Raw genomic sequence first — 20,973 nt, 5'->3', positions numbered from 1 at the left:
ATCACATAAAATCACTAAATAAGAACGTTTGTGAGTTGCAACGAGTGATCTTTTGGGATTTCTGTGTTGACCAAAAATAAATGAGGATCTATGATCCCACTGGATCTCAAGCAAAAATACTAGACATGGATCTATGATCCCTACGGATCTCTCGATAAATTAAAGAGCTGGATCTATGATCCCGATGGATCCGAGATCAGGATCCGTGGGATCAGATCCCAGATCCATTTTCTCGGATCCATGCACATGTCTGTTTGGAAGCATTGGTAATGTCAATAATTCACGCAACTGTGAATTGACTACCGCAAAAAGTAAAACCGGCTAACTTAGCCATTTTGAAGATATCGTGCTAAAACTTTTAACAGTGGGTCATCGGTACGTGTTCAATCACATATGTTCCGTTTCTTATTTTTCACTTGAGCACACATGTAAGTTGTGAAGACCATCACAGTAGCAAATGCATCGAAAGATGGATAGTAGTGGGCAAAATATCCTGAATTTGTCGTGCTGCATCGAAAGTAGTGTTGATGAGAAAATGGGTTTTATTCCAGATTATTGTGGGTAGAGAATACATTGTCTGCACCCACTGGATAATTATTGTTGGTGCAACTTCACCCACTGCACCCGTGGCTCCTTTACTAATAGGCCCATGGATAACGCTTCGGCGATACCTATCGCATAGAGGCTGCAATGTGGCCCTTAGAGTACAGTGTCAGACCCCCAGAGGCCGGCGTTGGACCCAAGGGTCAGCGAAGGGCCTCAAAGGCCCCAGATGGGGCCCCAGAGGCTGATGTGGGCCCTCAGAGGCAAATGCGTGACGCCCAAAGGTAAGTCTTGAGCCCCCATAGAACATAATACGGCCATCAGTGGCCGGTGTAGAGACCTCATAGGCCAGTTGGGGGCATATAGAGGCCAGTTTAGGGCCCTCAGAGACCAGTACAGGGCCTGCAAAGGGCAGATTGAGACCATCAGAGACCGACTTGGGCACTCAGATGCTAATGTGGGTCCTTACAGGACAGCATGGGGCCCTCAGAGGTTAGCGTGGCCGCCGTGGGGCCCTTAAAGACCGGCATGGGTCGGCGTTGGACCCCAGAGGCCAGCCTCAAAGGCCAAAGATGGGCCCTCAGAGGTGATGCGGGCCCTAAGAGGCCGGCATAGGGTGTTCAGAATCCAGTGCGGGGCCCTCAGAGGCTAATAAGCGCCCTTACAGCCCAGCATGGGGCCCTCAGAGGTCAGAATGGGGCCCGGAAAGACTGGCATGGGCCGGCGTTGGACCCCAGAGGCCAGCAGAGGGCCCTCAAAGGCCAAGATGGGCCCTCAGAGGCCGATGCGGGCCCTTAGAGGCCGGTATCAGGTCTTCAGAATTCAGTGCGGGGCCCATAGAGGCTAATGTATGTCCTAACAGGCCAGCATGGGGCCCTCAGAGGTCAGTGCGGGGCCCTAAAAGACCGGCATGGGCCGGCGTTGGAACCCAGAGGCCAGCGGAGGGCCCTCAAAGGCCAAGATGGGCCCTCAGAGGCCGATGCGGGCCCTTGGAGGCTGGCATTGGGTCTTCAGAATCCAGTGCGGGGGCCTCAGAGGCTAATGTGGGTCCTCATAGGCTAGCATGGGGCCCTTAGAGGTCAGTGTGGGGCCCTAAAAGACCGGCATAGGCCGGCGTTGGACCCCAGAGACCAGCGGAGGGCCCTCAAAGACCAAGAGGGGCCCTCAGAGGTCGATCCGGGCTCTTAGTGGCCGACATCGGGTCTTCAGAATCCAGTGCGGGGCCCTCAGAGGCAATTAAAGGCTAGTCTTGAGACAGAAATGAGGTCACCAGAGCCTGTGTAAGGCCCTCAGCCGCCGGTTGGGCCCCTGAGACCGGTTTAGGGGCCCTTAAAGGCCAGTGGAGGGCCCTCAGAGGTCAACGTGGGTCCTCAGCGGTCAATGTGGGCGCTTGACCGCCACTGAAGGGTCCTCAGAGGTAAGTGTAGGACCCTCAAAGACCGGTATGGGAGCTGTTAATAGCTGGCGTGGGTTTCTCGAGCCTCGTGACAATCGAATACGGGCCAGGGCCCTATACGCCCATGGGGGCCCATCGGTTGTTTGGGGGGGGGGGGGGGCAAATGATATGATGGCCCCCCTGATTTGCCTTGGGGGGGGCATGGCCCTGATGCCCCCCCCCCTGCGACCGCCACTGATTCCTGGGACAACCTAGAGGACCAGTTTTTCGTTCTTGTGCTGATAATGCTGACTTGACCATACTTACTTATGCCAAGTCGTCTGCACGCTTGTCCGTTCACTTTCACAATACAACCACTACCTACCGTCCAGCACGGAGTCATGGGTGTAGCAAAGGGCCTCTCGATCAATGGCTAATTGAGTGATAAATGTCTGGCTCAAGCTTTCGGTGGATGATTTGGCTGGCATAAACATTGAAGACGCCCATCGTCATAGCATAGTGGACAGTGGACACGTCACATAGGTACTCTTTGATAGGTACCTATAATCAAACCGCTTGAAACTAATTTCATGTGGTAACAATTTTTGAATGCGTCAACAAAACGCTGATTTGGATTGTTGTTGAAAACATTGTTTGAAACGTTCCTTAGTTACCTGCAAAATTTATCAATTATTTTCTTATGTTTTAACCCGCGCCCCGTAGGGCTACCGGCGGACCCTACCACCCGTAGGGGGGGGGGGGCCGTTTCGGCCCCCCCCCCTAAGATCTCGGAAAGTTACCGGCCGATTTTCAAAATTCAAACGGCTTTCGATGGCCCCACCCGGGAACTACCTTGTGACCAAATTTCATTGACCTAGGTCAAACCGATGACGTCACAGGTCAGGTCAAAGGTCAGATTTTCACCGTTCACAGGCATTTCAAGAAATGTGCTGTGAAAGCGAGTAAATTGGTAATTTATTGAAAACCATCGATGGTACATTGTTCGTCAAACACATACTTTGCTATCTGAGGTCACTGATACCAGGTCAGGTCACAGCGAGGTCAGGTCACCGGGGGTCACAATATGAATGTGTCGTGTGATACATGTTTTATGGTCCATTTTACATGACAAATGCGATTATGTGGGTTAGGTAGCCTTCGGGGCCAGCCTAGGTCACGTTTTGGTGAAGGTCAGGTCAAGGTCAGGTCAAATTAGGTCAAATTTCAAAGTTGATATTTTTGCATAAAATGGGTATCGATTCGATGCAGCTCGTCACGGGGAGTCTAATGGTGGTCTTCATTTTGCTCAACGAGTTCTAGAATTGCCAAAAATTGAGTTTGAAAATTTGACGTCATCTTTATTGAACAGTTTTTTCGCTATAACTTGGCCAAAAAACGAGGTATCGATCTGAAATTTGGTATGTAGATAGAAGACGGTAGGCACTATCACATATATTCCGGTTTTCCGAAACTCAAAAAACTTTTTGGATTTTTTGGCGAATATATCCAAAAAATGCTTTTTTGATTTTTGGGGGTTAAAACTCAAAAATTTCAAAAATTCGAGATAGCAGTTTTGTAGCCCTGTCAATTCTACGCCTTTTATGTCTTGATCATTTTTCTGTATCTTCAAAGCTGTAGTCCTGACAGGTCTTCTCGCGAAGGTCTTTTTTCGGTCGAAAATGACAGAACATGACGTCACTCTGACGTCATTTGTGGCCAACCTATCACAGCCTCTGGAAAAATTTTTGGTCACAATGTGTAAAATTGATGCCCGGAGGGGTCCTGAAAGTTTGGTGGCGATATCTCCAGCCGTTTAGGAGATATCGACCGAAAAGGACAGGGGGGGGGGCCGTTTCGGCCCCCCTACGGGGCGCGGGTTAATTATTATATTTTACGCATTTATTGATACGTTATATTACCGTTATAGGCAGATGGTGATAACCGGTCGAAAACATCCTGAGTTGGTAACTAATAACACCCGGTTAAAAAGTTATATCAACCCATTAATGCCGCTTGGGTCATATATGACCCAAAAGCAACATCTTAACATTTTTTTCTAAATGGAGGCAAGTGGCACTTTGAGGAACTTGTGCGTGTGTTTTGTTGGATTTGTGGGTTCAGCGACGAGCGTTGGAGCCGCTTAAAACTCGTGTGAGCTCGTCCACTGAAGTTTCTGGAGCCAAAGACGACGGGACTGCACAGTTGCCGGTCACTGGCAATGGCGCGCCGTCCCAAAAAGTAATATTATGTTATGTTTGCATTTTACTATCTATTGAATGATCGTCCACCTGGCATCTAAATTTGTCTGAAAAAGGCATGATGTATATTTTTGCCCTTCTTGTCGCCATCGGATAACTTATTTTTCCTCGATAAATATCCTTGGGTCATAAATGACCCAGCCGGCAATAGTGTTGTCAATTTTCTCGTATGTTGAATACACGGGAAGCAATTGATGATTATACGATTATTTATTTCTGGGGGTTGTGATCAGATCACAGTGGCGGATCCAAAGGAGGGGGGTCATATGGGTCACTCATGACCTCCCCTGGGACCCGGGGGCACCACCGACCTATCAGGGGCACCACAGGCCTAGTGTTGCGATGTTGGGATATCATGAGCGGACCGGTTGTCCGGGGCCGTGACTCGGGGCGGGCCGGCGACTCGGCCGGCCGAGGGGCACCACGGACCTGTCAGGGGTACCACAGGCTTGTTAGGGGCACCACAGGCCTGCAGGAGCACCATCGGCCTAGCAAGAGCACCACAGGTCTGTCAGGGGGCACCACAGGCCTGCCAGGGGCACCAGCCACGGGCCTGCCAGGGGCACCATCGACCTCACAGGGGCACCACCAGCCTCGCACGTGCAACTTGGGCTTGTAAAGGGCTCCACGGGCCTGTCGGGAGCACTTCAGGCTTGTCAGGGGCACCACAGTCCTGCCAGGACCCAGGGCACCAGCGGCCTAGCAGGAGCACCACAGGCCCGCCAGGGGCACCACAGGCCTGCCAGGGGCACCACAAACCTAGCAATGGCACCACAGACCTGTCAGGGGCTCCGCAAGCCTGTCAGGGGCACCTCAGGCTTGTCAGGGCCCAGGAGCACCACAGTCCTTCCAGGGACACCACAGGCCTGCCAGGCCTATGGTGTCCCCTCAGGAGCACCAGAGGCCTAACAGGGGCACCACAGGCCTGTCAGCGTCACCAACGGCCTCGCCAATGAGACGTTGCAAAGCTTTGCAATGCAGTGCCTCTTAACCTTCCAGGCGGTAGGGGGGGGGCAATTTTTTGCCCCCCCCCCTTTACTTTTTTCGATATATCTCGAGAACCGCTGCGCCGATCGTCACCAAACTTTCAGTACCCTCCCGGGAGCAGCTAGCGCACATGGTGACCAAAAATTTTTCCAAAGGCTATGATAGGTTGGCCGCTAATGACGTAAGAGTGACGTCATTTTTGCCATTTTCGACCCAAAAAAAGGTTTCGCGGGAAGAGCTGTCAGACCTACAGCTTTAGAGATACAGAAAAATGTTTTAGACATAAAAGGTGTGGAATCAAAAGGGCTACAAAACTGCTATTTCGGTTTTTCGAATTTTTTGGATTTTGACCCCCAAAAATCAAAAAATAGATTTTTTGAATATAATAGCCAAAAAATCCAAAAAGTTTTTTGAATTTCGAAAAAACCGGAATATATGTGATAGTCCCTACCGCCTTCTATCTACATACCACATTTGAGATCGATACCTCGTTTTTTGGCCAAGTTATAGCGAAAAAAACTGTTCAAAATTGATGACGTCAAATTTTCAAACTCAATTTTTAGCAGTTCTAGACCTCGTAGCGCAAAACAAAGACCACCATTAGACTCCCCGTGACGAGCTGCATCGAATCGATACCCATTTTGTGCAAAAATATCAACTTTGAAATTTGACCTTTTTTGACCTGACCTTGACCTGACCTCCACCAGAAAGTGACCTTAACCGTACCTGATGCTCTTATAACCAACACCATTGAGTTGGAAATGAAAAACTGGCCATAAAACATGCATCACATAACCTTAGTAAAGTTGGGCTCATGTGGTGACCCTTGGTGACCTTTGGTGACCTGACCTGTGACCTGACCTGGTATGACCAGTGACTTCTAATAGCAACATATGTACTAGACAACTGACGCCTTATCGCTGATTTTCGACAAAATGCGTTTTACTCGGTGTTATAGCGCTTTCCCTAGAAGCCCTGTGAACGGTGAAACATTTTATCTTTGACCTGACCTGTGACGTCATCGGTGACCCCGAGGTCAATGAAATTTGGTTTCCCTCGACAAATTTGACAGGGCTATCGAACGCCGTTTGAATTTTTCGGATCCATCCAGTAGTTTCGGAGATACGGGGGGGGCAAAAAAGTGCCCCCCCCCCACCGCGTGGAAGGTGGCTGGTAGGCCCACCGCCTGCCGGGTTAATATTGTTTGTCTGAGACCGCTATACAGTATAGGTACACAATAAGGTATCTAGCTAAATCGGTTTTCGTATAACTCCTTATTTGTGGCTATGCCAATGCCGGTTGGGTCATTTATGACCCATACTTATAACTTGAGAACCGATGGAACAATTTTTTAAGCTTGCACAGTTTTCTTACTGGGACCCGTGTGACTAACATTTGTTGACAACTAAAGAATCAAAAAATAAAAATTCCGGCATTAATGGGTATGCTAACTAATTATGTGAATGTTAAACTGTTGATATTGAATGTTAACAACATATTTAAATTTTAAGTGAGGGCAAATGCTCTTAATTAATTAACAGGACATAACAGTTTTCTGCCTTGAGCTGAGCTGGACAGTGGACATGCTCGGATATGTGAGAACATTTATTAGACGTTCAGCTCTAAATTCTTCCGTGAACCCTAGAATGTCCACATTGGACGGTCTAACTCGCTCCAGAACTGGTGCAACAAACGATGTTGTAAGCTTAAGCGTCGATGATGCTATATGCTTACATTCTGTGACGTTAAAATTAAGTTACATTCATTAAAACGGTTATGCCGGAACAATGGTAGATAGGTCTATATATTTATGTTAAGCATGAAACAATTAACTGAGGGGTGTTTCACTAAACAATTGTGAAGTTCGCAAAGTATGAAGTGGACACATTCCTATGACCGATTCAGGTGGATACATCGATGTAGAGCAGATCCTGGTTTGTAGTAACGGTTCAAATGATACGCCGAGATGTTGGTAGATCCAAGAGAGTACCAGCTGGCGTGGTCTGAGGTGTAGGCACACTTCGGTACAGTTGTTGATGCTTGAATAGCACCTTTTGAGCATTCGAATGCTGCGCTGCAGATCAGTCACATCATGGTCGCGCTCAGACTAAACCATTGCGCACGGACGCGGTGCCACTGCACCCTGCGGAAGTGTATGCAGAGGCCCTGGAGGCGGAGATGCTTTCATTGCTAATTCGGCGACCGGAGCCTGAGAGGCAGCACATTACCCATGCAGAGGGCCGTCTCCGGGCCAGGTCAGCGTCACGGGCGTCCGCTCCTGCCGACCCGAGCGGGCAGCGGACAGCGGGGCACAGGTGACAGACAGTTCCTGGCCCATTCCCATCGTCCGTCGGCGGGACCGGGCACAGGAGACGGCTCTAGACTCATTGGTGGAGATGAATGCATAAAGGAGGCTGTCCCTGGTCGCTCGGCGGGACCAGGAGGCGGTCCCTGGTCGCTCGGCGGGACCAGGAGGCTGTCCCTGGTCCGTCGGCGGACGGGGCGGGTCCGGGCGGGCCGGTCAGACGACCCCCGGGTCACCGGGCCGGTCAGGCCGGTCCTGCCAGTCGGCAGCAGCAGGGGCATTCCACGTCAAATCAAACACCGAAATCCGTCATCCCCTTCGATTTTTCTGAAAATTTGTAGGCAGACTGGGCATGGTTCAAAACTGAGTTACGTATAATATTTTCGAAATTTGATAACGTATTGCTGAGATATAGGCCATCGAATATAGCGAAAAATGCCACACATCATTTTTTTAAATGGCTATAACTCTGGTTCCTTTTCTGGTATCAAAATGATATTAACAGGGTCTTATAGGCAATTGATAAGGCTTTGATTTTTAATTATAAAATTAAATTGAAGTGACCTTGAAATGCATTTGACCTTGAATTAAAACAGAAAAATTTAAATAGCAAAAAACACGTCACCTTCGATTTGGGTAATTTTTACATATTATGTCCGTCACAATGTTCCTAACCATCTGTGAAAAAATTGGAGTGGGCCATTCATAACTTTCGCGGCAAACGCCGTTTTCATGCATCAACATCACGCAACCGCGCGTGACCTTGAAAGACAGAGTCAAGACATGCCTGCTTGTGTACACTTTCTGAAATGAATGATTGCTGATTAGTGATATCCCAAACTCTGCGAGAATGGAAATGCATAGTCATCGTAGTCAAGCATTCACGTTCCATAGTAAAAGTGTCTCAGGCAAACGGTATTTTGCGGTGAATTTTGAGCCGTGTGGAAATGCATCATGAAGTAAATTCAACGAAACCATTATCACGCAACGATATCTTCACGTCTTTTGATCTTCACTATACAAAAGAACATACATTTTTTAGTATGTATGGGGGATTTCTAGTTAATCCAATAATAAATATGGCAGTTAGAGGCCTGCTAAGAGTAACATGTCGCCGGCTGAGGCGGGCTCGGCCGATGCGGGAAACGCAGCAATCACAATTTTGTGTTTACACGTTCATATTTCAATTGTTTACCAACTGATTTTCAAAATTCTTTCACCATAAGATTGTCTGTACATTTCTTAGTCTTCTCACAAAATTTGACGCGAATCGAACGTAATCAGCGGTAGGGAGCGCGATGTAAAGACGGAACCGTTCCGTTCCGTCCCGGCACAGTCTACAATTCAGGCGGCGCGTAGCGGTCGGCGCCGGCTGCCGAGTCGCCGCGTCGCTGCGGCGACAGGATGTTCACTTTACACCGCTATTACTAGAACAGTTGTGAACCGATTTTCTTATTGCTTGCACGATGAGATGTCCAATTCAATTCTTGACAGGTAGCCATAATTAATTTCGCATTAATCTTATGAGATATTGGCGAAAAACAGGAGGGGTGGGCGAAATTCGCTCTTCCCCCTCCACTGCGCGTGCTAACATACGTTTGCATATGTGCAATTTTCTTCAAAACTTATGTATGGCCCACTCTAATTTTTTCACAGGTTGTTAAGAATATGGTAGGCAATAAAATATATGAAAATGAGCCAAATCGAAGGCGACGTGTTTTTTGCTATTTCATTATTTGTGCTTAAGAACAGAGTTAAGCAAATTTCAAAGTCATATATTTAAGTACGTGCAATTCTAAACAAATGCTTAAGAAATTACCTAAACAGTAAAGTTTATTTCATTCAAATCAAACAAGTACAACCAAAGTTATGGTCGTTCAAAAATATAAAGATGCAACATTTTGTAAAAATTTGATGCCCTATATTTAGAAGACCTGTGGTCAGAATGTGCAAAAAACATATATGTAATGTCCGGGGCCACACAGGAACTCGCTCACAAATTTATAATGAAATCGCTGATGGTAAGGTGCAAAACAGCCGATTTTTGTTCGATTTGACGTGGAATGCCCCAGCAGTGGTGGCGGGGCGGACGGTGCACGGTTACCACATGGCCGGACCGGTACCTGTACCCCCCCCCCCCGCCCCGCGCGGTCGCCCCGCCCTCCCGGTGACCCGCGTGTTACTCCACAGCCGCCGGCCCCGGTCCGCCCGGACTTACGACATTTGGATGCAATACAGCAATGGCAAGACCGGACGCCCTTCAACGAGTGGACTGGGCCGGGCGACTGAAATACGTGGAGCGGAGCTCAAAAGACCGCGGTAGCTACTTCAGAACAAATGTGTATCGGATGGAAAACATATCGATTCGAGACACAAGACATTGTGATGGAGAGCATTAGCTTAATTGCGCGTCTCCACACGTCCACCAAATAATGATAGCAAAAGAAAAAAAAAACTTCCGAATGTCGTGCCGCATTTCATGTCTCTTCCATGCGGCCCCTATCCCGAATAGCCATCCCAGACCTCCATTGTCATATACAAAAAATATGTGCGTAAAATCTGTATAAAGAGCTTAAAGGGACTATCCCACCTTTAACATGGGGTTTGAGTTGAGATAGCCAAGTTTGCGGCGAGGTTCAGAAACCACTATCTATCTAGGTTGCAACCCCCGCGGCCTCCTGGTGTTGAAGAAATTCGTTCCCTCCATTTGAAAATGGGCCTTGTACAAGGCCCTATCTTCAACATGGAGCGACCGTTAGTGTGACGTCACCTCGTTTAGTCATTCTGATTTAAATGGGTTTGTTCGTTGAAAAATCGCTTAAAACTTGGTCTGAACTTTGTTGTGGTGCCTACAGAGTAAAAAGAATCAGCTTTATGACAGTAATGTGACCTGGGGAAGGAGGTAATTTTGGGCTGTGACGTCACATATTTGAAAGTTTGTGTTTGGAATATGGGAAGCCTAAGATGTTTAATGAAAAATAAATGCCAGAACCGTGTTCCTGGTCATCCAATCTATAAAGTCGGGCACAATTTAACTGGTTTTAATAACATTTTAGAAGGTGGGATAGTCCCTTTAATCAGTTGCAGGACAGTGTAGCAGGATAGCAAAACGGTTCTGTTATAGTTGAAGACTGGCGAGCCCCATGTGTGCCGAGAGTATTCGTGACACCTGCTCAATGACGACACCGTTTGGTTCGTGAGTCGATGTCGACGTCCACTGTTTTGCCCAGTCATCTTGACCTTGCCCTCGTCACACACTGCTCAGTTTGGCAACTTTACCTTTGGAGGCGTGGATTACGTCTGAGTGTTGCCATAACAGCGACATCCTCAATACGGCGCTGAGGAGGGCAGATCGTACCTTATTTGTACCATTATTACTTTTTAAAGGTAGTGTGCCACCTTCCAATGATTTCCCATTTTATTTTTCCTAGGATAAGAAGCTTCTGTTTTTACCTAATATCGCAAAAAAAAAATCAAAAATGGGCCTGGAATAGTGCCTTTTTTGCCTAAAAGTTTATCGGTTTTTCGATATGTATAACAACTGTAGTGGGCTGACCTGCAAACAGGCGTCGGCAACAATCGCGAATGCGGCGCACATGTGACAATAAGCAAAGGTCATTATAGGGTTACGACGTACGGGAATGAGTTATCAGCTGTCTAGTCGTAGACAGCACAATGTCGAACTTAAACTGTAAGCCTGTATTGGTATTGTTTCTTTAATTTGGCTGTTGAACATTAATTTATGGTTTGAAATATGATTTTATGTAAAATAATTTATATGAAACAGCCGTCTTTTAAGTTATGACCCCATTTCACCACACGCAAGTGGCAGAAATGACAATGATCAGCTGACGCATTTTTCTTGGCCGAAGTCAGAGCGCGCGGCCCGACGCACCACGCGTATTTGGAAATTCCGACCTCAACGAGCATCAGAAGCCACCTAACAGGCGTGTTCGAAACCGCAGGAGATGATGATGAACGGGTTTATCGAAACTTGATTGGATGAGCCTATCGGTAATAGCGATTTTAGTGTGTGGATTTATTGTTCATAGTGGTGTGAAATGTGGTTGGGGTACGACCGACAACCCGTCGGGGCGAATTTCGCACTGGGGTACTCAAAATTTGAAGAATTTAAGACGTTTGCATGAGTTTTGAAGGTATGGATAAGTTCTAAAAATCCGGTTCTCCTTATCCGGGTCATTAACTCCATATGGTCCAAGAAAGCTGGCACACTACCTTTAATGACAGTAAAACGGTTATGCTCTAGAATTTAAACACATTTGCAATCACTATTTACATACTTACCGGCTATAGGTTTTGAATTATGTGAAGCCTTATCAATACCTGCAATTTGTTACTAAGACCAATACCTACTAAGGTGGTGGTCATTCAACTCTAACCATGCCAAATCAGCACAATCGTGGCTGAATTGATGGCTGATGCAGGCCCGGACTATGTAGAATCATGTAATGCGTGCAATAATAAGTTTCGTTAGGTACATCGGTTATCGTAAAAGCAAACGAAAGTAGAAACGCTCAATAATTATTTTTCAATGCATACCTAATGCATAAATAAATAATAATGTACGTAATAATGTACATAAATGATTAACTCGTTACTTAAGTAAACACAAACACTAAACAGCCGAAGAGTTGCTAACCACGGTATACCATCGCTCTACGGGAGGGTAGCGCGAGGACTGGTAGGAAGGGTAGTGGGGACTGCGGGTCGGATGGATCCCTTGTTTTTTCTCATTAACGTGCGTAGAAAGCGGCGGATTGCGACAATGCTTTGTTCTCGTGTTCATCAATGTTACACCCCACCTGAACATTTCATGAACTTGGCTCAAACCACCATTGGCATGTGACCCCTTTCTCGACACTACATCAGTCCATAATGGTGATTTGACGTGACAGTGCGCATTATATTTGTACGTCTCCAGTTTTTTTTTTGTGTGTGTGATTAAAAACGTGCCAACATGTGAGATGATGTTTTCCCGTGAGTTTAGTGGGTTCCAAGTTCACGTGAAGGTCAGTTCGAGGTCACTGACCTCTGGCAACAGCGGTCGACTTTTCTAAGTTTACGGCTCGTGGTAGCTTTTGTACGTTATTTCGAATCTAGCGTACGTTTCGGGGTTTTGGAACTAGTTTTTGAGCCCATGTCACATTTTGCGAATCTGTTAGTGGTGGTAAACACCAGCTAAGATTATACAACGGGACACCTAAAAGCTTATCTGATCTTACCTGACATCACCCACCCTAAATTCAAAAATACATCATTGCTGAACAAAATGAAGGTCAACATCAGAAATAGGATCTAACAATCTGATATTATAAGTGCATGCGCGAGGATGGATTCTCAAAGTTGACTGTTCCCTTAGATTACTCTAAATCCTGTATTTGTATAGGTATGAAATCTGTACAAGCCTAGCCATGCACTTGAACTCAGACTGCAATCAGAGAAGCTGCTCGGCTAGCTCTGCTCAGAGGCTAGTACTGCGTCTCTTCTATCCGTTATGTAACTCTGGCAATCCTCTGTGGAATGCTGAGACGGTTGACCGTTGAGGCAGCCTGCAGGCGGGCTCATGTTTCCAGGATTTTAGCCCGAGATGGGGCCAGCCGCGGATCTAACTACTGAGCTCAACTTCGAAACTTCACAAACTGCCGGGGATTATTGTTTTATCCACAGTCATCAGTTGTGAACACGTTCTGAATGGTCGGCAGTACGTATGCGTGATGTGGATTTCGCTGCACGTCAGATGCCAGGCCCCGCGTCCTTGGTCAGATACAGGAATATCGTGCGGAAACCAGCGGTCTATCCCAAAGATCCGGTACTTTCAACCTTGGGAGGAGATTTGGCAGCACAAAGCCCGTCCGCAAGGTGGTGATTTTCTGTCCCACACCACTGGACTTCCCTTTGAATGAGGCCACTCCATCAGTTTATGAAATATTAGTTGAGTTGCGGTTGATTGGGGTTCGCTTCGCTTGTTTCCAGCTTATCGTAAAATCGTTGCCGATATTGACCAATGGGCATTACATTTTTATCAAATTATTTGCCTAAAAATACTATATCATTTATATCTATCCTAACTGCAAGCGCAGCAACATATAAGACCTGAAAAACGTATTATCTGTCGCGTATTGAAGCAGGCTGTTCCAGGCCGCAAGCGCACTGATCCATGGACCCACGGGCCACGCCACGGCTGCCCTGGCTGTCCCTCGGGTGTATCCCAAGGTCCGGTAGGAGCCCCCATGTTTTCAGCCATTGACGGCCGTTGTCTCGCTGTTTGCAGATCATGTGCACCCCCAAGACATCGTGCGCGCTCGCACGGACGACCTCTGGTGCAAGAGGTTCATGGCGCACGGCGACCTGGAGATCGACAAGGCCTTCGACTTCATGATGGACTCGGTGAAATTCCGCCACGAGTGGCAAGTCAACGGTGAGTTTTGGGTAAATTATTGGGACATGGGCTAGATAAAATCCTAAATTGGCGTAATTACTCGGATGTCTAATTAATTGGTAGGATGTGCGTTGTGCGGTGTGCACTGCGCTCTTATAAGCGCAATTATAAACGGTGAAGCAGTGTGGTCAACGCTTGTAGTTGTAAAAGGCACAGCACACATAAATCTCGATCACAAACGAAACAATGTCCGAGTCAACGTTGTTTCTATCTCACGAAGAAACGGGTTTTCTGAGCAGCAAGATTTTACAGGAAGGAATTTATATTTTAACAGCAAGACAACATAAATCCAATGTTAAAATTATTCAGGCAGTTTATAAAGTTGGTTTAGATAGCTATAAAAATGACAAACAGACTGCTTGGAAGAAAATTCATTTTCTACACCAGCGACACGCAGGCATTCTGCAGTTGCACGGGTAGCTCTCGGCTGAGGTTATGCCTGCTGGTGCGCCTGATGCCAGTCTACGTCGCACGCCGCGCCGCGTACCGCGCAGAGGTGTGCTCTATCCGTGACGCGGATCAGCACCTCCCCGCTCCGTGGCACGTTTTGAGCCGGGGGAGGGGCTGCTGGTGGCTGGGTGGCGTGACTTTTTGGGAATTCCTTCACCCCGGAGCAGTCACGGACTCGTCAGCATCGCGCACAACTGACGAATGATGACTTTGACTGAAAGTTAAACGCAATTCGAAACGAGCGCTTGACTTGCGAACCGATGACCTCTGCAGGTCCGGGCATCCACAACCAAATCATCATTATCGTCCTCAGTTAAGATATTCTGAAGATTTGTCACATTTGATGACTTATGAACTCTTTAAAAGCTATCTTAAATGAATTTGCTTTTCGTAAATTGTTGAACACTAATTACGGAGCGAGCGAAGCGAGCGTAGTCTTTCCTTAGATTAACGGAAATTTCTGAGTATGAGCGGCCGGCCGGCCGGCCGGCCGGCCGTGGTCACGCTTTTGCGAGGCTTATATCTCAGCAACCACTTGACCGATTTACATGCGGTAATTTTTGTAGGGTAGCTTCATTCCTTCTTCCAAGTATTGGACTATTCCCGATGCATGTGGGTGACCCCTTATGCACGTGCCACGTGCAAAACGAAGAGGTGTCCGTTTTGTAATTGTTGCAATATCTCGGTAACTACTTGGCCGATTGCGCTGAAAGTTGGCATGTAGGTAGGCACCCACTAGGCACTGCATATCCATGTGCCAGAGTTGGGGCGCTGCTGCACGTGCGCACGTGCAGGGGTCGATTCCAGATCTCGAGAACGGCTGGACCGATGGCGCTCAAATTTGGCACATGGTTAGGGACCGGTTAGTAGGGTGCCGTGCAAAAGTCAGTTGGGCCCCATTTTGCACGTGCGCACGTGCAGGGTGCCGCTTCCAGATCTCGAGAACGGCTGGGCCGATTGTGCTCAAATTTGGCACATCGCTAGAGACCGGTTAGTAGGGTGCCGTGCACAAGTCAGTTGGAGGTACCCCCTCGCAATTTCGCACGTGCAAGGCCCACCCTCTCGCTCGCTCCGTTAGTCGCCCCAAAAGGCGTTATACTGGTGTTACTGATATTGGTTAATAGAGCACACATACTCAGTCCTAATTGTTCCTTGTCTTGGATTGTGTTAAATAAAGTTTTTTTTGTGACATTACATATAGCATGACAATGGAAGGAGTTGCCCAGCTCGCATTACTACGTAAGTGTCGATTGATATGACTGACGGACCTCAATATAATACATATGTCGAGAATCTGGCGTCATCGAGCGATATGTTATCGACTAATGAATATTTAGGTAATTGCGAAAACTGTATCGATGATGTTATGTTTAGGTGCTTATTCCTCGCTAGATTCGGACCTTCACCATTTATTTTGTGCAATGTTTGCTATGACCATTTCTTATTAACTTATGTTTATAAATAAAAAAGTCACTATGTCTCGCTTTTCCTCAACGTTTTAACGCCTGTTTCTCAATCATTACTAACTTATCTGGCATGTCGTCAGTAACTAACTCCAAGCGCGTGACTGTTCTCCGACAGAGCTGACTCACGACTCGGTGGTGACCGAGTTCTTTGAGCGGGGCACGCTCAGCGTGCACGGCCGCGACCGGGACGGCGCCGCTCTGATGATCTTCCACTCCTGTCTGCACGAGAGGACCCACGGCGAGCGCTTCGAGCGCGTCAAACAGTTTCTCGTCTACTGGGTGGAGAAGATCGAAAGGTGAGTCCGTGCAATGAATGGAATGGGTTAGTTGGTCGTCTACAGGGTAGAAAAGATCGAGTGGTGACTCAGCCATGAATGGAGTGAAGTATGGACATTACTAATTGCAATGAATTGCCTTGCCTATACCTGTAGGTCTAGGCAACTAATTCCATTGAGGACCAAAAACTTATTACTAAAAATAACCATGTTTATGATTGCGCAAGACAAAAATAATAGTGCTTCCTCCAACTGACGCACATATCAGACGTGCTTCAGAGACGTGGTGTGCGATCAGCAACAGGCAGCATGAGTCATATCATTCACGTGGGGCAGATGCTATCATCGTGTTACCCATCGCGAGCTAGCAGCCTACGCTGCGTCGAGCTCCCCGCTCTACGGATACCCTGCAGTGGGGCGGGGGGGGGGGGGGGCGGACCATCGTCCGGTCCCCAGCACCGCTATTGTGGAGCCCCAAACCAGCTTTGTCGGACCGTACGCGACTCACCGAGCTGCTCCTCGGTGACGTCATCACGCTGCGGTTGCGCCAGCGTCCGTCCGAGTCCGCCCGACCGCCGCGGGCGACCAGTGACGAGCGCCGAACAGGGTCAAGGTCAGGCGCGCGGCGGTCACACACCTCTGGGACGCGCCGCCGTCGGGAGCGGGCACGGCTCGCCGGATTTGAACGGCTGGGAGCTGACACTTGCAGGACTGTGAACTCAAGCCGGAGGCAGTCACCGTCTCGAGTGAATGCCTCCATTCGATAAATAAATGTCATAAGAATATAAGTAGCTGCGACTCTGTATTCTGGTGCGGTGTTTCCATGGCCAGTATAATCCTGTAGATAATTTGCAATGCACTGGTAGAACTATAAATGTAAATATATGCTTCTCACCGCTGCTGCGCCTCTCAGTATGATCCTATCAACTGATCGGCATCATTCCTCAGCTTTCGCTGGGACGGCCGCCATGTGCGGACGGTTGTGGCACTGTGGCGTTACAACATTACCGAGGCGACGCGGCCGAAGTCGCTCGCCGCCGGCGGCCGCGCGGGTTCACAGCTGAGTAGACCGGGGTGCGGGACAGCTGCTGTCGCCGCACAGCCGTCCCTCTGACCGCGTTAATTTCTCCCCTGCACGTGTTCCGGTATAACCACACACGGCGAGCTGCGGTAGGGGCGTCCGGCCGCCGGGGCGACACTGAACTCTCGACCTTGTGGCGGCGGGTGAGAGTGGTCGCGGAGGTCAGCAGTTTGGTAATGACCGGGCCGGTCGGAGCGCCGCCGGGCCATGACGGTCGGCGCCCCGCTGTCCAGTGTCCACAGTTATTACTCAGCTGCCCCGCTGTCCGCTGTTTGTCCTTCGCTGCCCCGCTGTCTTGGTGCCCCGCTGCCCGCTATCCGCTGTCCTGTTATGCCTCGATGCCCGCTGGCCGCTGTTCCGTTGTACTTCGCTGTATTTGTATTGTATTCGTATTTGTATTTACATTTAAGAGCGATCCATATACAAAGTGCGTTGCGATTACTGCTCAGATTACTGCTCTCGCTGTTCTGCTGTCTCGTTGCCCCGCTGTCCCGATTTACCCCAACTACCCCCTGTTCCGTTGTCCCGCTATCCCATTGCCCCAGTGACCCGCTGTCCCACTGCCCCGCCGTCCCACCACCCCGCTGTCCCACTGCCCCGCTATCCCAATAATCCATCGTCTCCACTCTGCTGTTCGATTGTTGTCACTGTCAGTAACTCCAACCCAATGTGCCCCAAGATATTGCATCTGTTATTTAGCTAATTAATTAGGTCGATCTTTCGTATGCCTACCCTGCAAACCTCATGCTTAAAAGTCAACAAGTTATTAAAAATGTCTTACTTTGCAACTATCCTACGCCTCACACATCATGCGAAATAGCCAAAGCAGATCGCCTCCTGCTTGAGAGACTGTCTCTATGTCGACACATATATCAGTCTCCGTCCACGGCACAGCTATTTGCAGCAGACTGCAGACAGCAGAGCCCTGCAACATGCTCGTAGAATGGCTGCACAAAGCGCTGTTACTTTTGTGAAAACGTGAGACTTCAGTAGACTATAGACAGGGCTTGAAATCAGGTTATGGCTATCGTGACTTTTCAAATGTTGTGCGAATATGCCCATTGGTTATACTCGTGTTATGTGTTAAAAAATAATTATTGCGTCAGAGATATGCAAAAAAAAACTGTAAGAAAACATCAAACATGCTGAATATGCCTCTTGACAGTCAATCGCAACCTACAGCGAAACATCTAAGCAAGTAGTCCATAATGGTGCCTAAGAAAGCGCTTCCATCCTGCTCTGTAATGTTGGCAATGATATGGTGCAATGCAAACACCGGCACCTCGCTAGTCCCGTATTGATCCAGAAAGTGAGGGCATCACAAAGCAGGACGTCCTGTGCTATTATGCAATAATGCATGCGATGCTGCGAGCCACTGTTCAAAATAGCCGACAAACACTGGCGTAAAACTGTATCAACAGTGACAGTGATGTCAGTCTGACTTTTCAAGTCACTTTCAACGCCTTCGGCACAGGGCTGCTCAAACGCGAACTACCGTACGAATCCGGCCATAGGCTTATGTACTAGGTTCTTGAATCAAAGTCACTTCAGTTCACATAGTTGCCGGTTGTGTAAAGTCCAATCCCATCTGTATTCTCTCACCAGCCGCTGCACAACATATGCATGCTGGGTTCGTCAAGGCATCTATGCCTTATCTATGCATAGATAAGATCCTAAGCGTTATGACCATGGCATATGACGTCACTATGACGTGGCCCAAGAGATGGCGCTGCGCTAGATGGTCGGGCGACTCGTGTGATGCACTTGGGGAATGCGCAGCCCCACCGGCTGAGTCACCGTTTGAGCCCCACCGTGAGCTGCTGTCTGATCGGTATCGGTAAGCAACACCGTCGTCTTGCTATGAACCATCGTCATAAGCTGCGACATCTGAGCCGGCAGTGTCGGCGGCCTGAGCTGCATTTCTCTGAGACGAATCGTCTGAGCCACACCGTGAGCCACCATTTGAGCCCCACAGTGAGCTACCGTCTAAGCCAAGCTGTTTGAGCCACGCATTGAACCGCCGTCTGAAGTTGAACCACTGTCTGAACCACCGCCTGGGCTAGCGTCTGAGCCGTGCCGTCCAGACCGTATGCCGTGAGCCGTCGTCAAAGCCGCCCAAACAGACGGTCACATTCGCTGCGAAACTGCTGACCAAAATGGCCGCTGTCATGGACCTATAATTCTGACGTGTTTTTCTCTGATCCGTGCCCGCCCAGAAGTTATGCTCGGTACCATGCGGTGTCTGTATAGCTTGAACATTATAATTCTTAGGAAAATAAACAGCGCAATTGAGACCCTGTTTCCGGATGCGAAACATTTGTCTATGTTTACCTATATTGTTTCGTTTTTATGCGGTTTCGTAGTTTGTTTCGTTTCGTAGTGCTCATACCGCTTATATCTGCCAACAAAGCAGAAGTCTGCCCATGTCCGCAATTCCACCTTGCCAGGGATCAAAGTTCATTGTACACGCCCCTCAGCATGATTGTCCCATAAGACCTATCCACTACCACTACGTCCAAAATCCAGTATCTAGCCGGCACTCAATTGTGTTTGATATTTATCCAAAAGGACCGCAGATAATACATATAACGGACCGCAACGGTATCCAGTCCAAGGCCCTATAGGGGAAGATGGGGGAACACCGCCCTTTGGGGAACACCGCCCACCCCGATATCAGAAATATAAAAAGGTCTAGGGCGACAGCTGACTGTCTTTTGGCAGCGTCACGTCAACAGAAGTGCAGGTATGGGCAGTGTACCGCATTGGTTTAGGTGATTTGCGAGAAATTCCTAATTTTACGTTTCGTTAATACGCTTTATACTTTTTTTCTAGCAAAATAAGCAGAAGAAAACTTATATTATTTGACAGATATTAGTCCTGAAGTAGTATTTTTTTGCCATAATTAGGACTGATCCAAGCATTACGTGCTCCTGCTCGAGCGAAATTTTTGTCGTGCTGCCATATTGAAGGATTTTTTAGAAAAATGGAGACACTTGGGTAACACCGCCCACTTGGGCAATTTGATGTTTAATAGCACATTGTGACACCAAACCCAAGAGTGGCGCATTTCAAATAAAGAAAGAACGTTGTTGCTATGTCTTCTTTTTAGTGGATAATGCAAAATTTCGAAAAAATTAAATTTTGAGACTTTAAGTCGTCTAGTTATATAAATGAGTACTACATTGTACAGAGAAATAATAAAATCGTTCCCACTGCAATTTATAGATATACTAAAATGCCTCGAAATTTACGATAAGAAGAACAAATTAATAGTCCAGTAACCTGCAAAGTTCGTTGCCTGCTGAGCCCGGGCGGTGTTACCCAACGGTCGGTGTTACCCCGAAAAATGTAGACATTTACTAAATGTGGAATAATGCAATTATGGACGACACTACAAGAAAACAACTGGCTGATATGTATGTAAAATTGATGCGACAATCCATTGAAACTGAGAGATTGATGATTTTGCCAAAAAATACGTGACTAGACCCTAAAAGGTTAAGGGGTCGGTGTTCCCCCATCTTCCCCTATACTATCCAGTCGTTTCCGAGTTTGAATTAATCATTAACTGCGTGTGATTTCTCCCGTATTCGCAGAGAGGAGCGTGGCCAGAGGATCTCGCTCATCCTCGACATGGGTAACGCCGGTTTGTCGAACGTGGACATCCCGTTCATCGGCTTCCTGATCAACCTGTTCAAGCTCTACTACCCGGACATGCTGAACTCCATCATTGTGTTCGAGATGCCGTGGATCATGAACGGTGGGTGGCCGCC

The 20,973-nt window shown here is 47.9% G+C and overlaps 1 protein-coding gene across 1 annotated transcript in view; it reads left to right on the top strand.

Moving 5' to 3' along the window:
- LOC122379048 (motile sperm domain-containing protein 2-like) overlaps positions 1 to 20,973 on the top strand; it is a 36,924-nt gene that overhangs the window by 8,301 nt on the left and 7,650 nt on the right. The window contains exons 2-4 of the mRNA XM_043360917.1: positions 13,761 to 13,907; positions 15,960 to 16,140; positions 20,797 to 20,960. Of these exons, the coding sequence (XP_043216852.1) occupies positions 13,761 to 13,907; positions 15,960 to 16,140; positions 20,797 to 20,960 (492 nt within the window). The remainder of the gene's footprint in view (positions 1 to 13,760; positions 13,908 to 15,959; positions 16,141 to 20,796; positions 20,961 to 20,973) is intronic.

The sequence above is a fragment of the Amphibalanus amphitrite genome, unplaced genomic scaffold (assembly GCF_019059575.1).
Source record: "Amphibalanus amphitrite isolate SeventyFive unplaced genomic scaffold, NRLGWU_Aamphi_draft 000070F_arrow, whole genome shotgun sequence".
NCBI lineage: Eukaryota > Metazoa > Arthropoda > Thecostraca > Balanomorpha > Balanidae > Amphibalanus > Amphibalanus amphitrite.
This window is presented reverse-complemented; position numbering and strand designations above follow the sequence as displayed.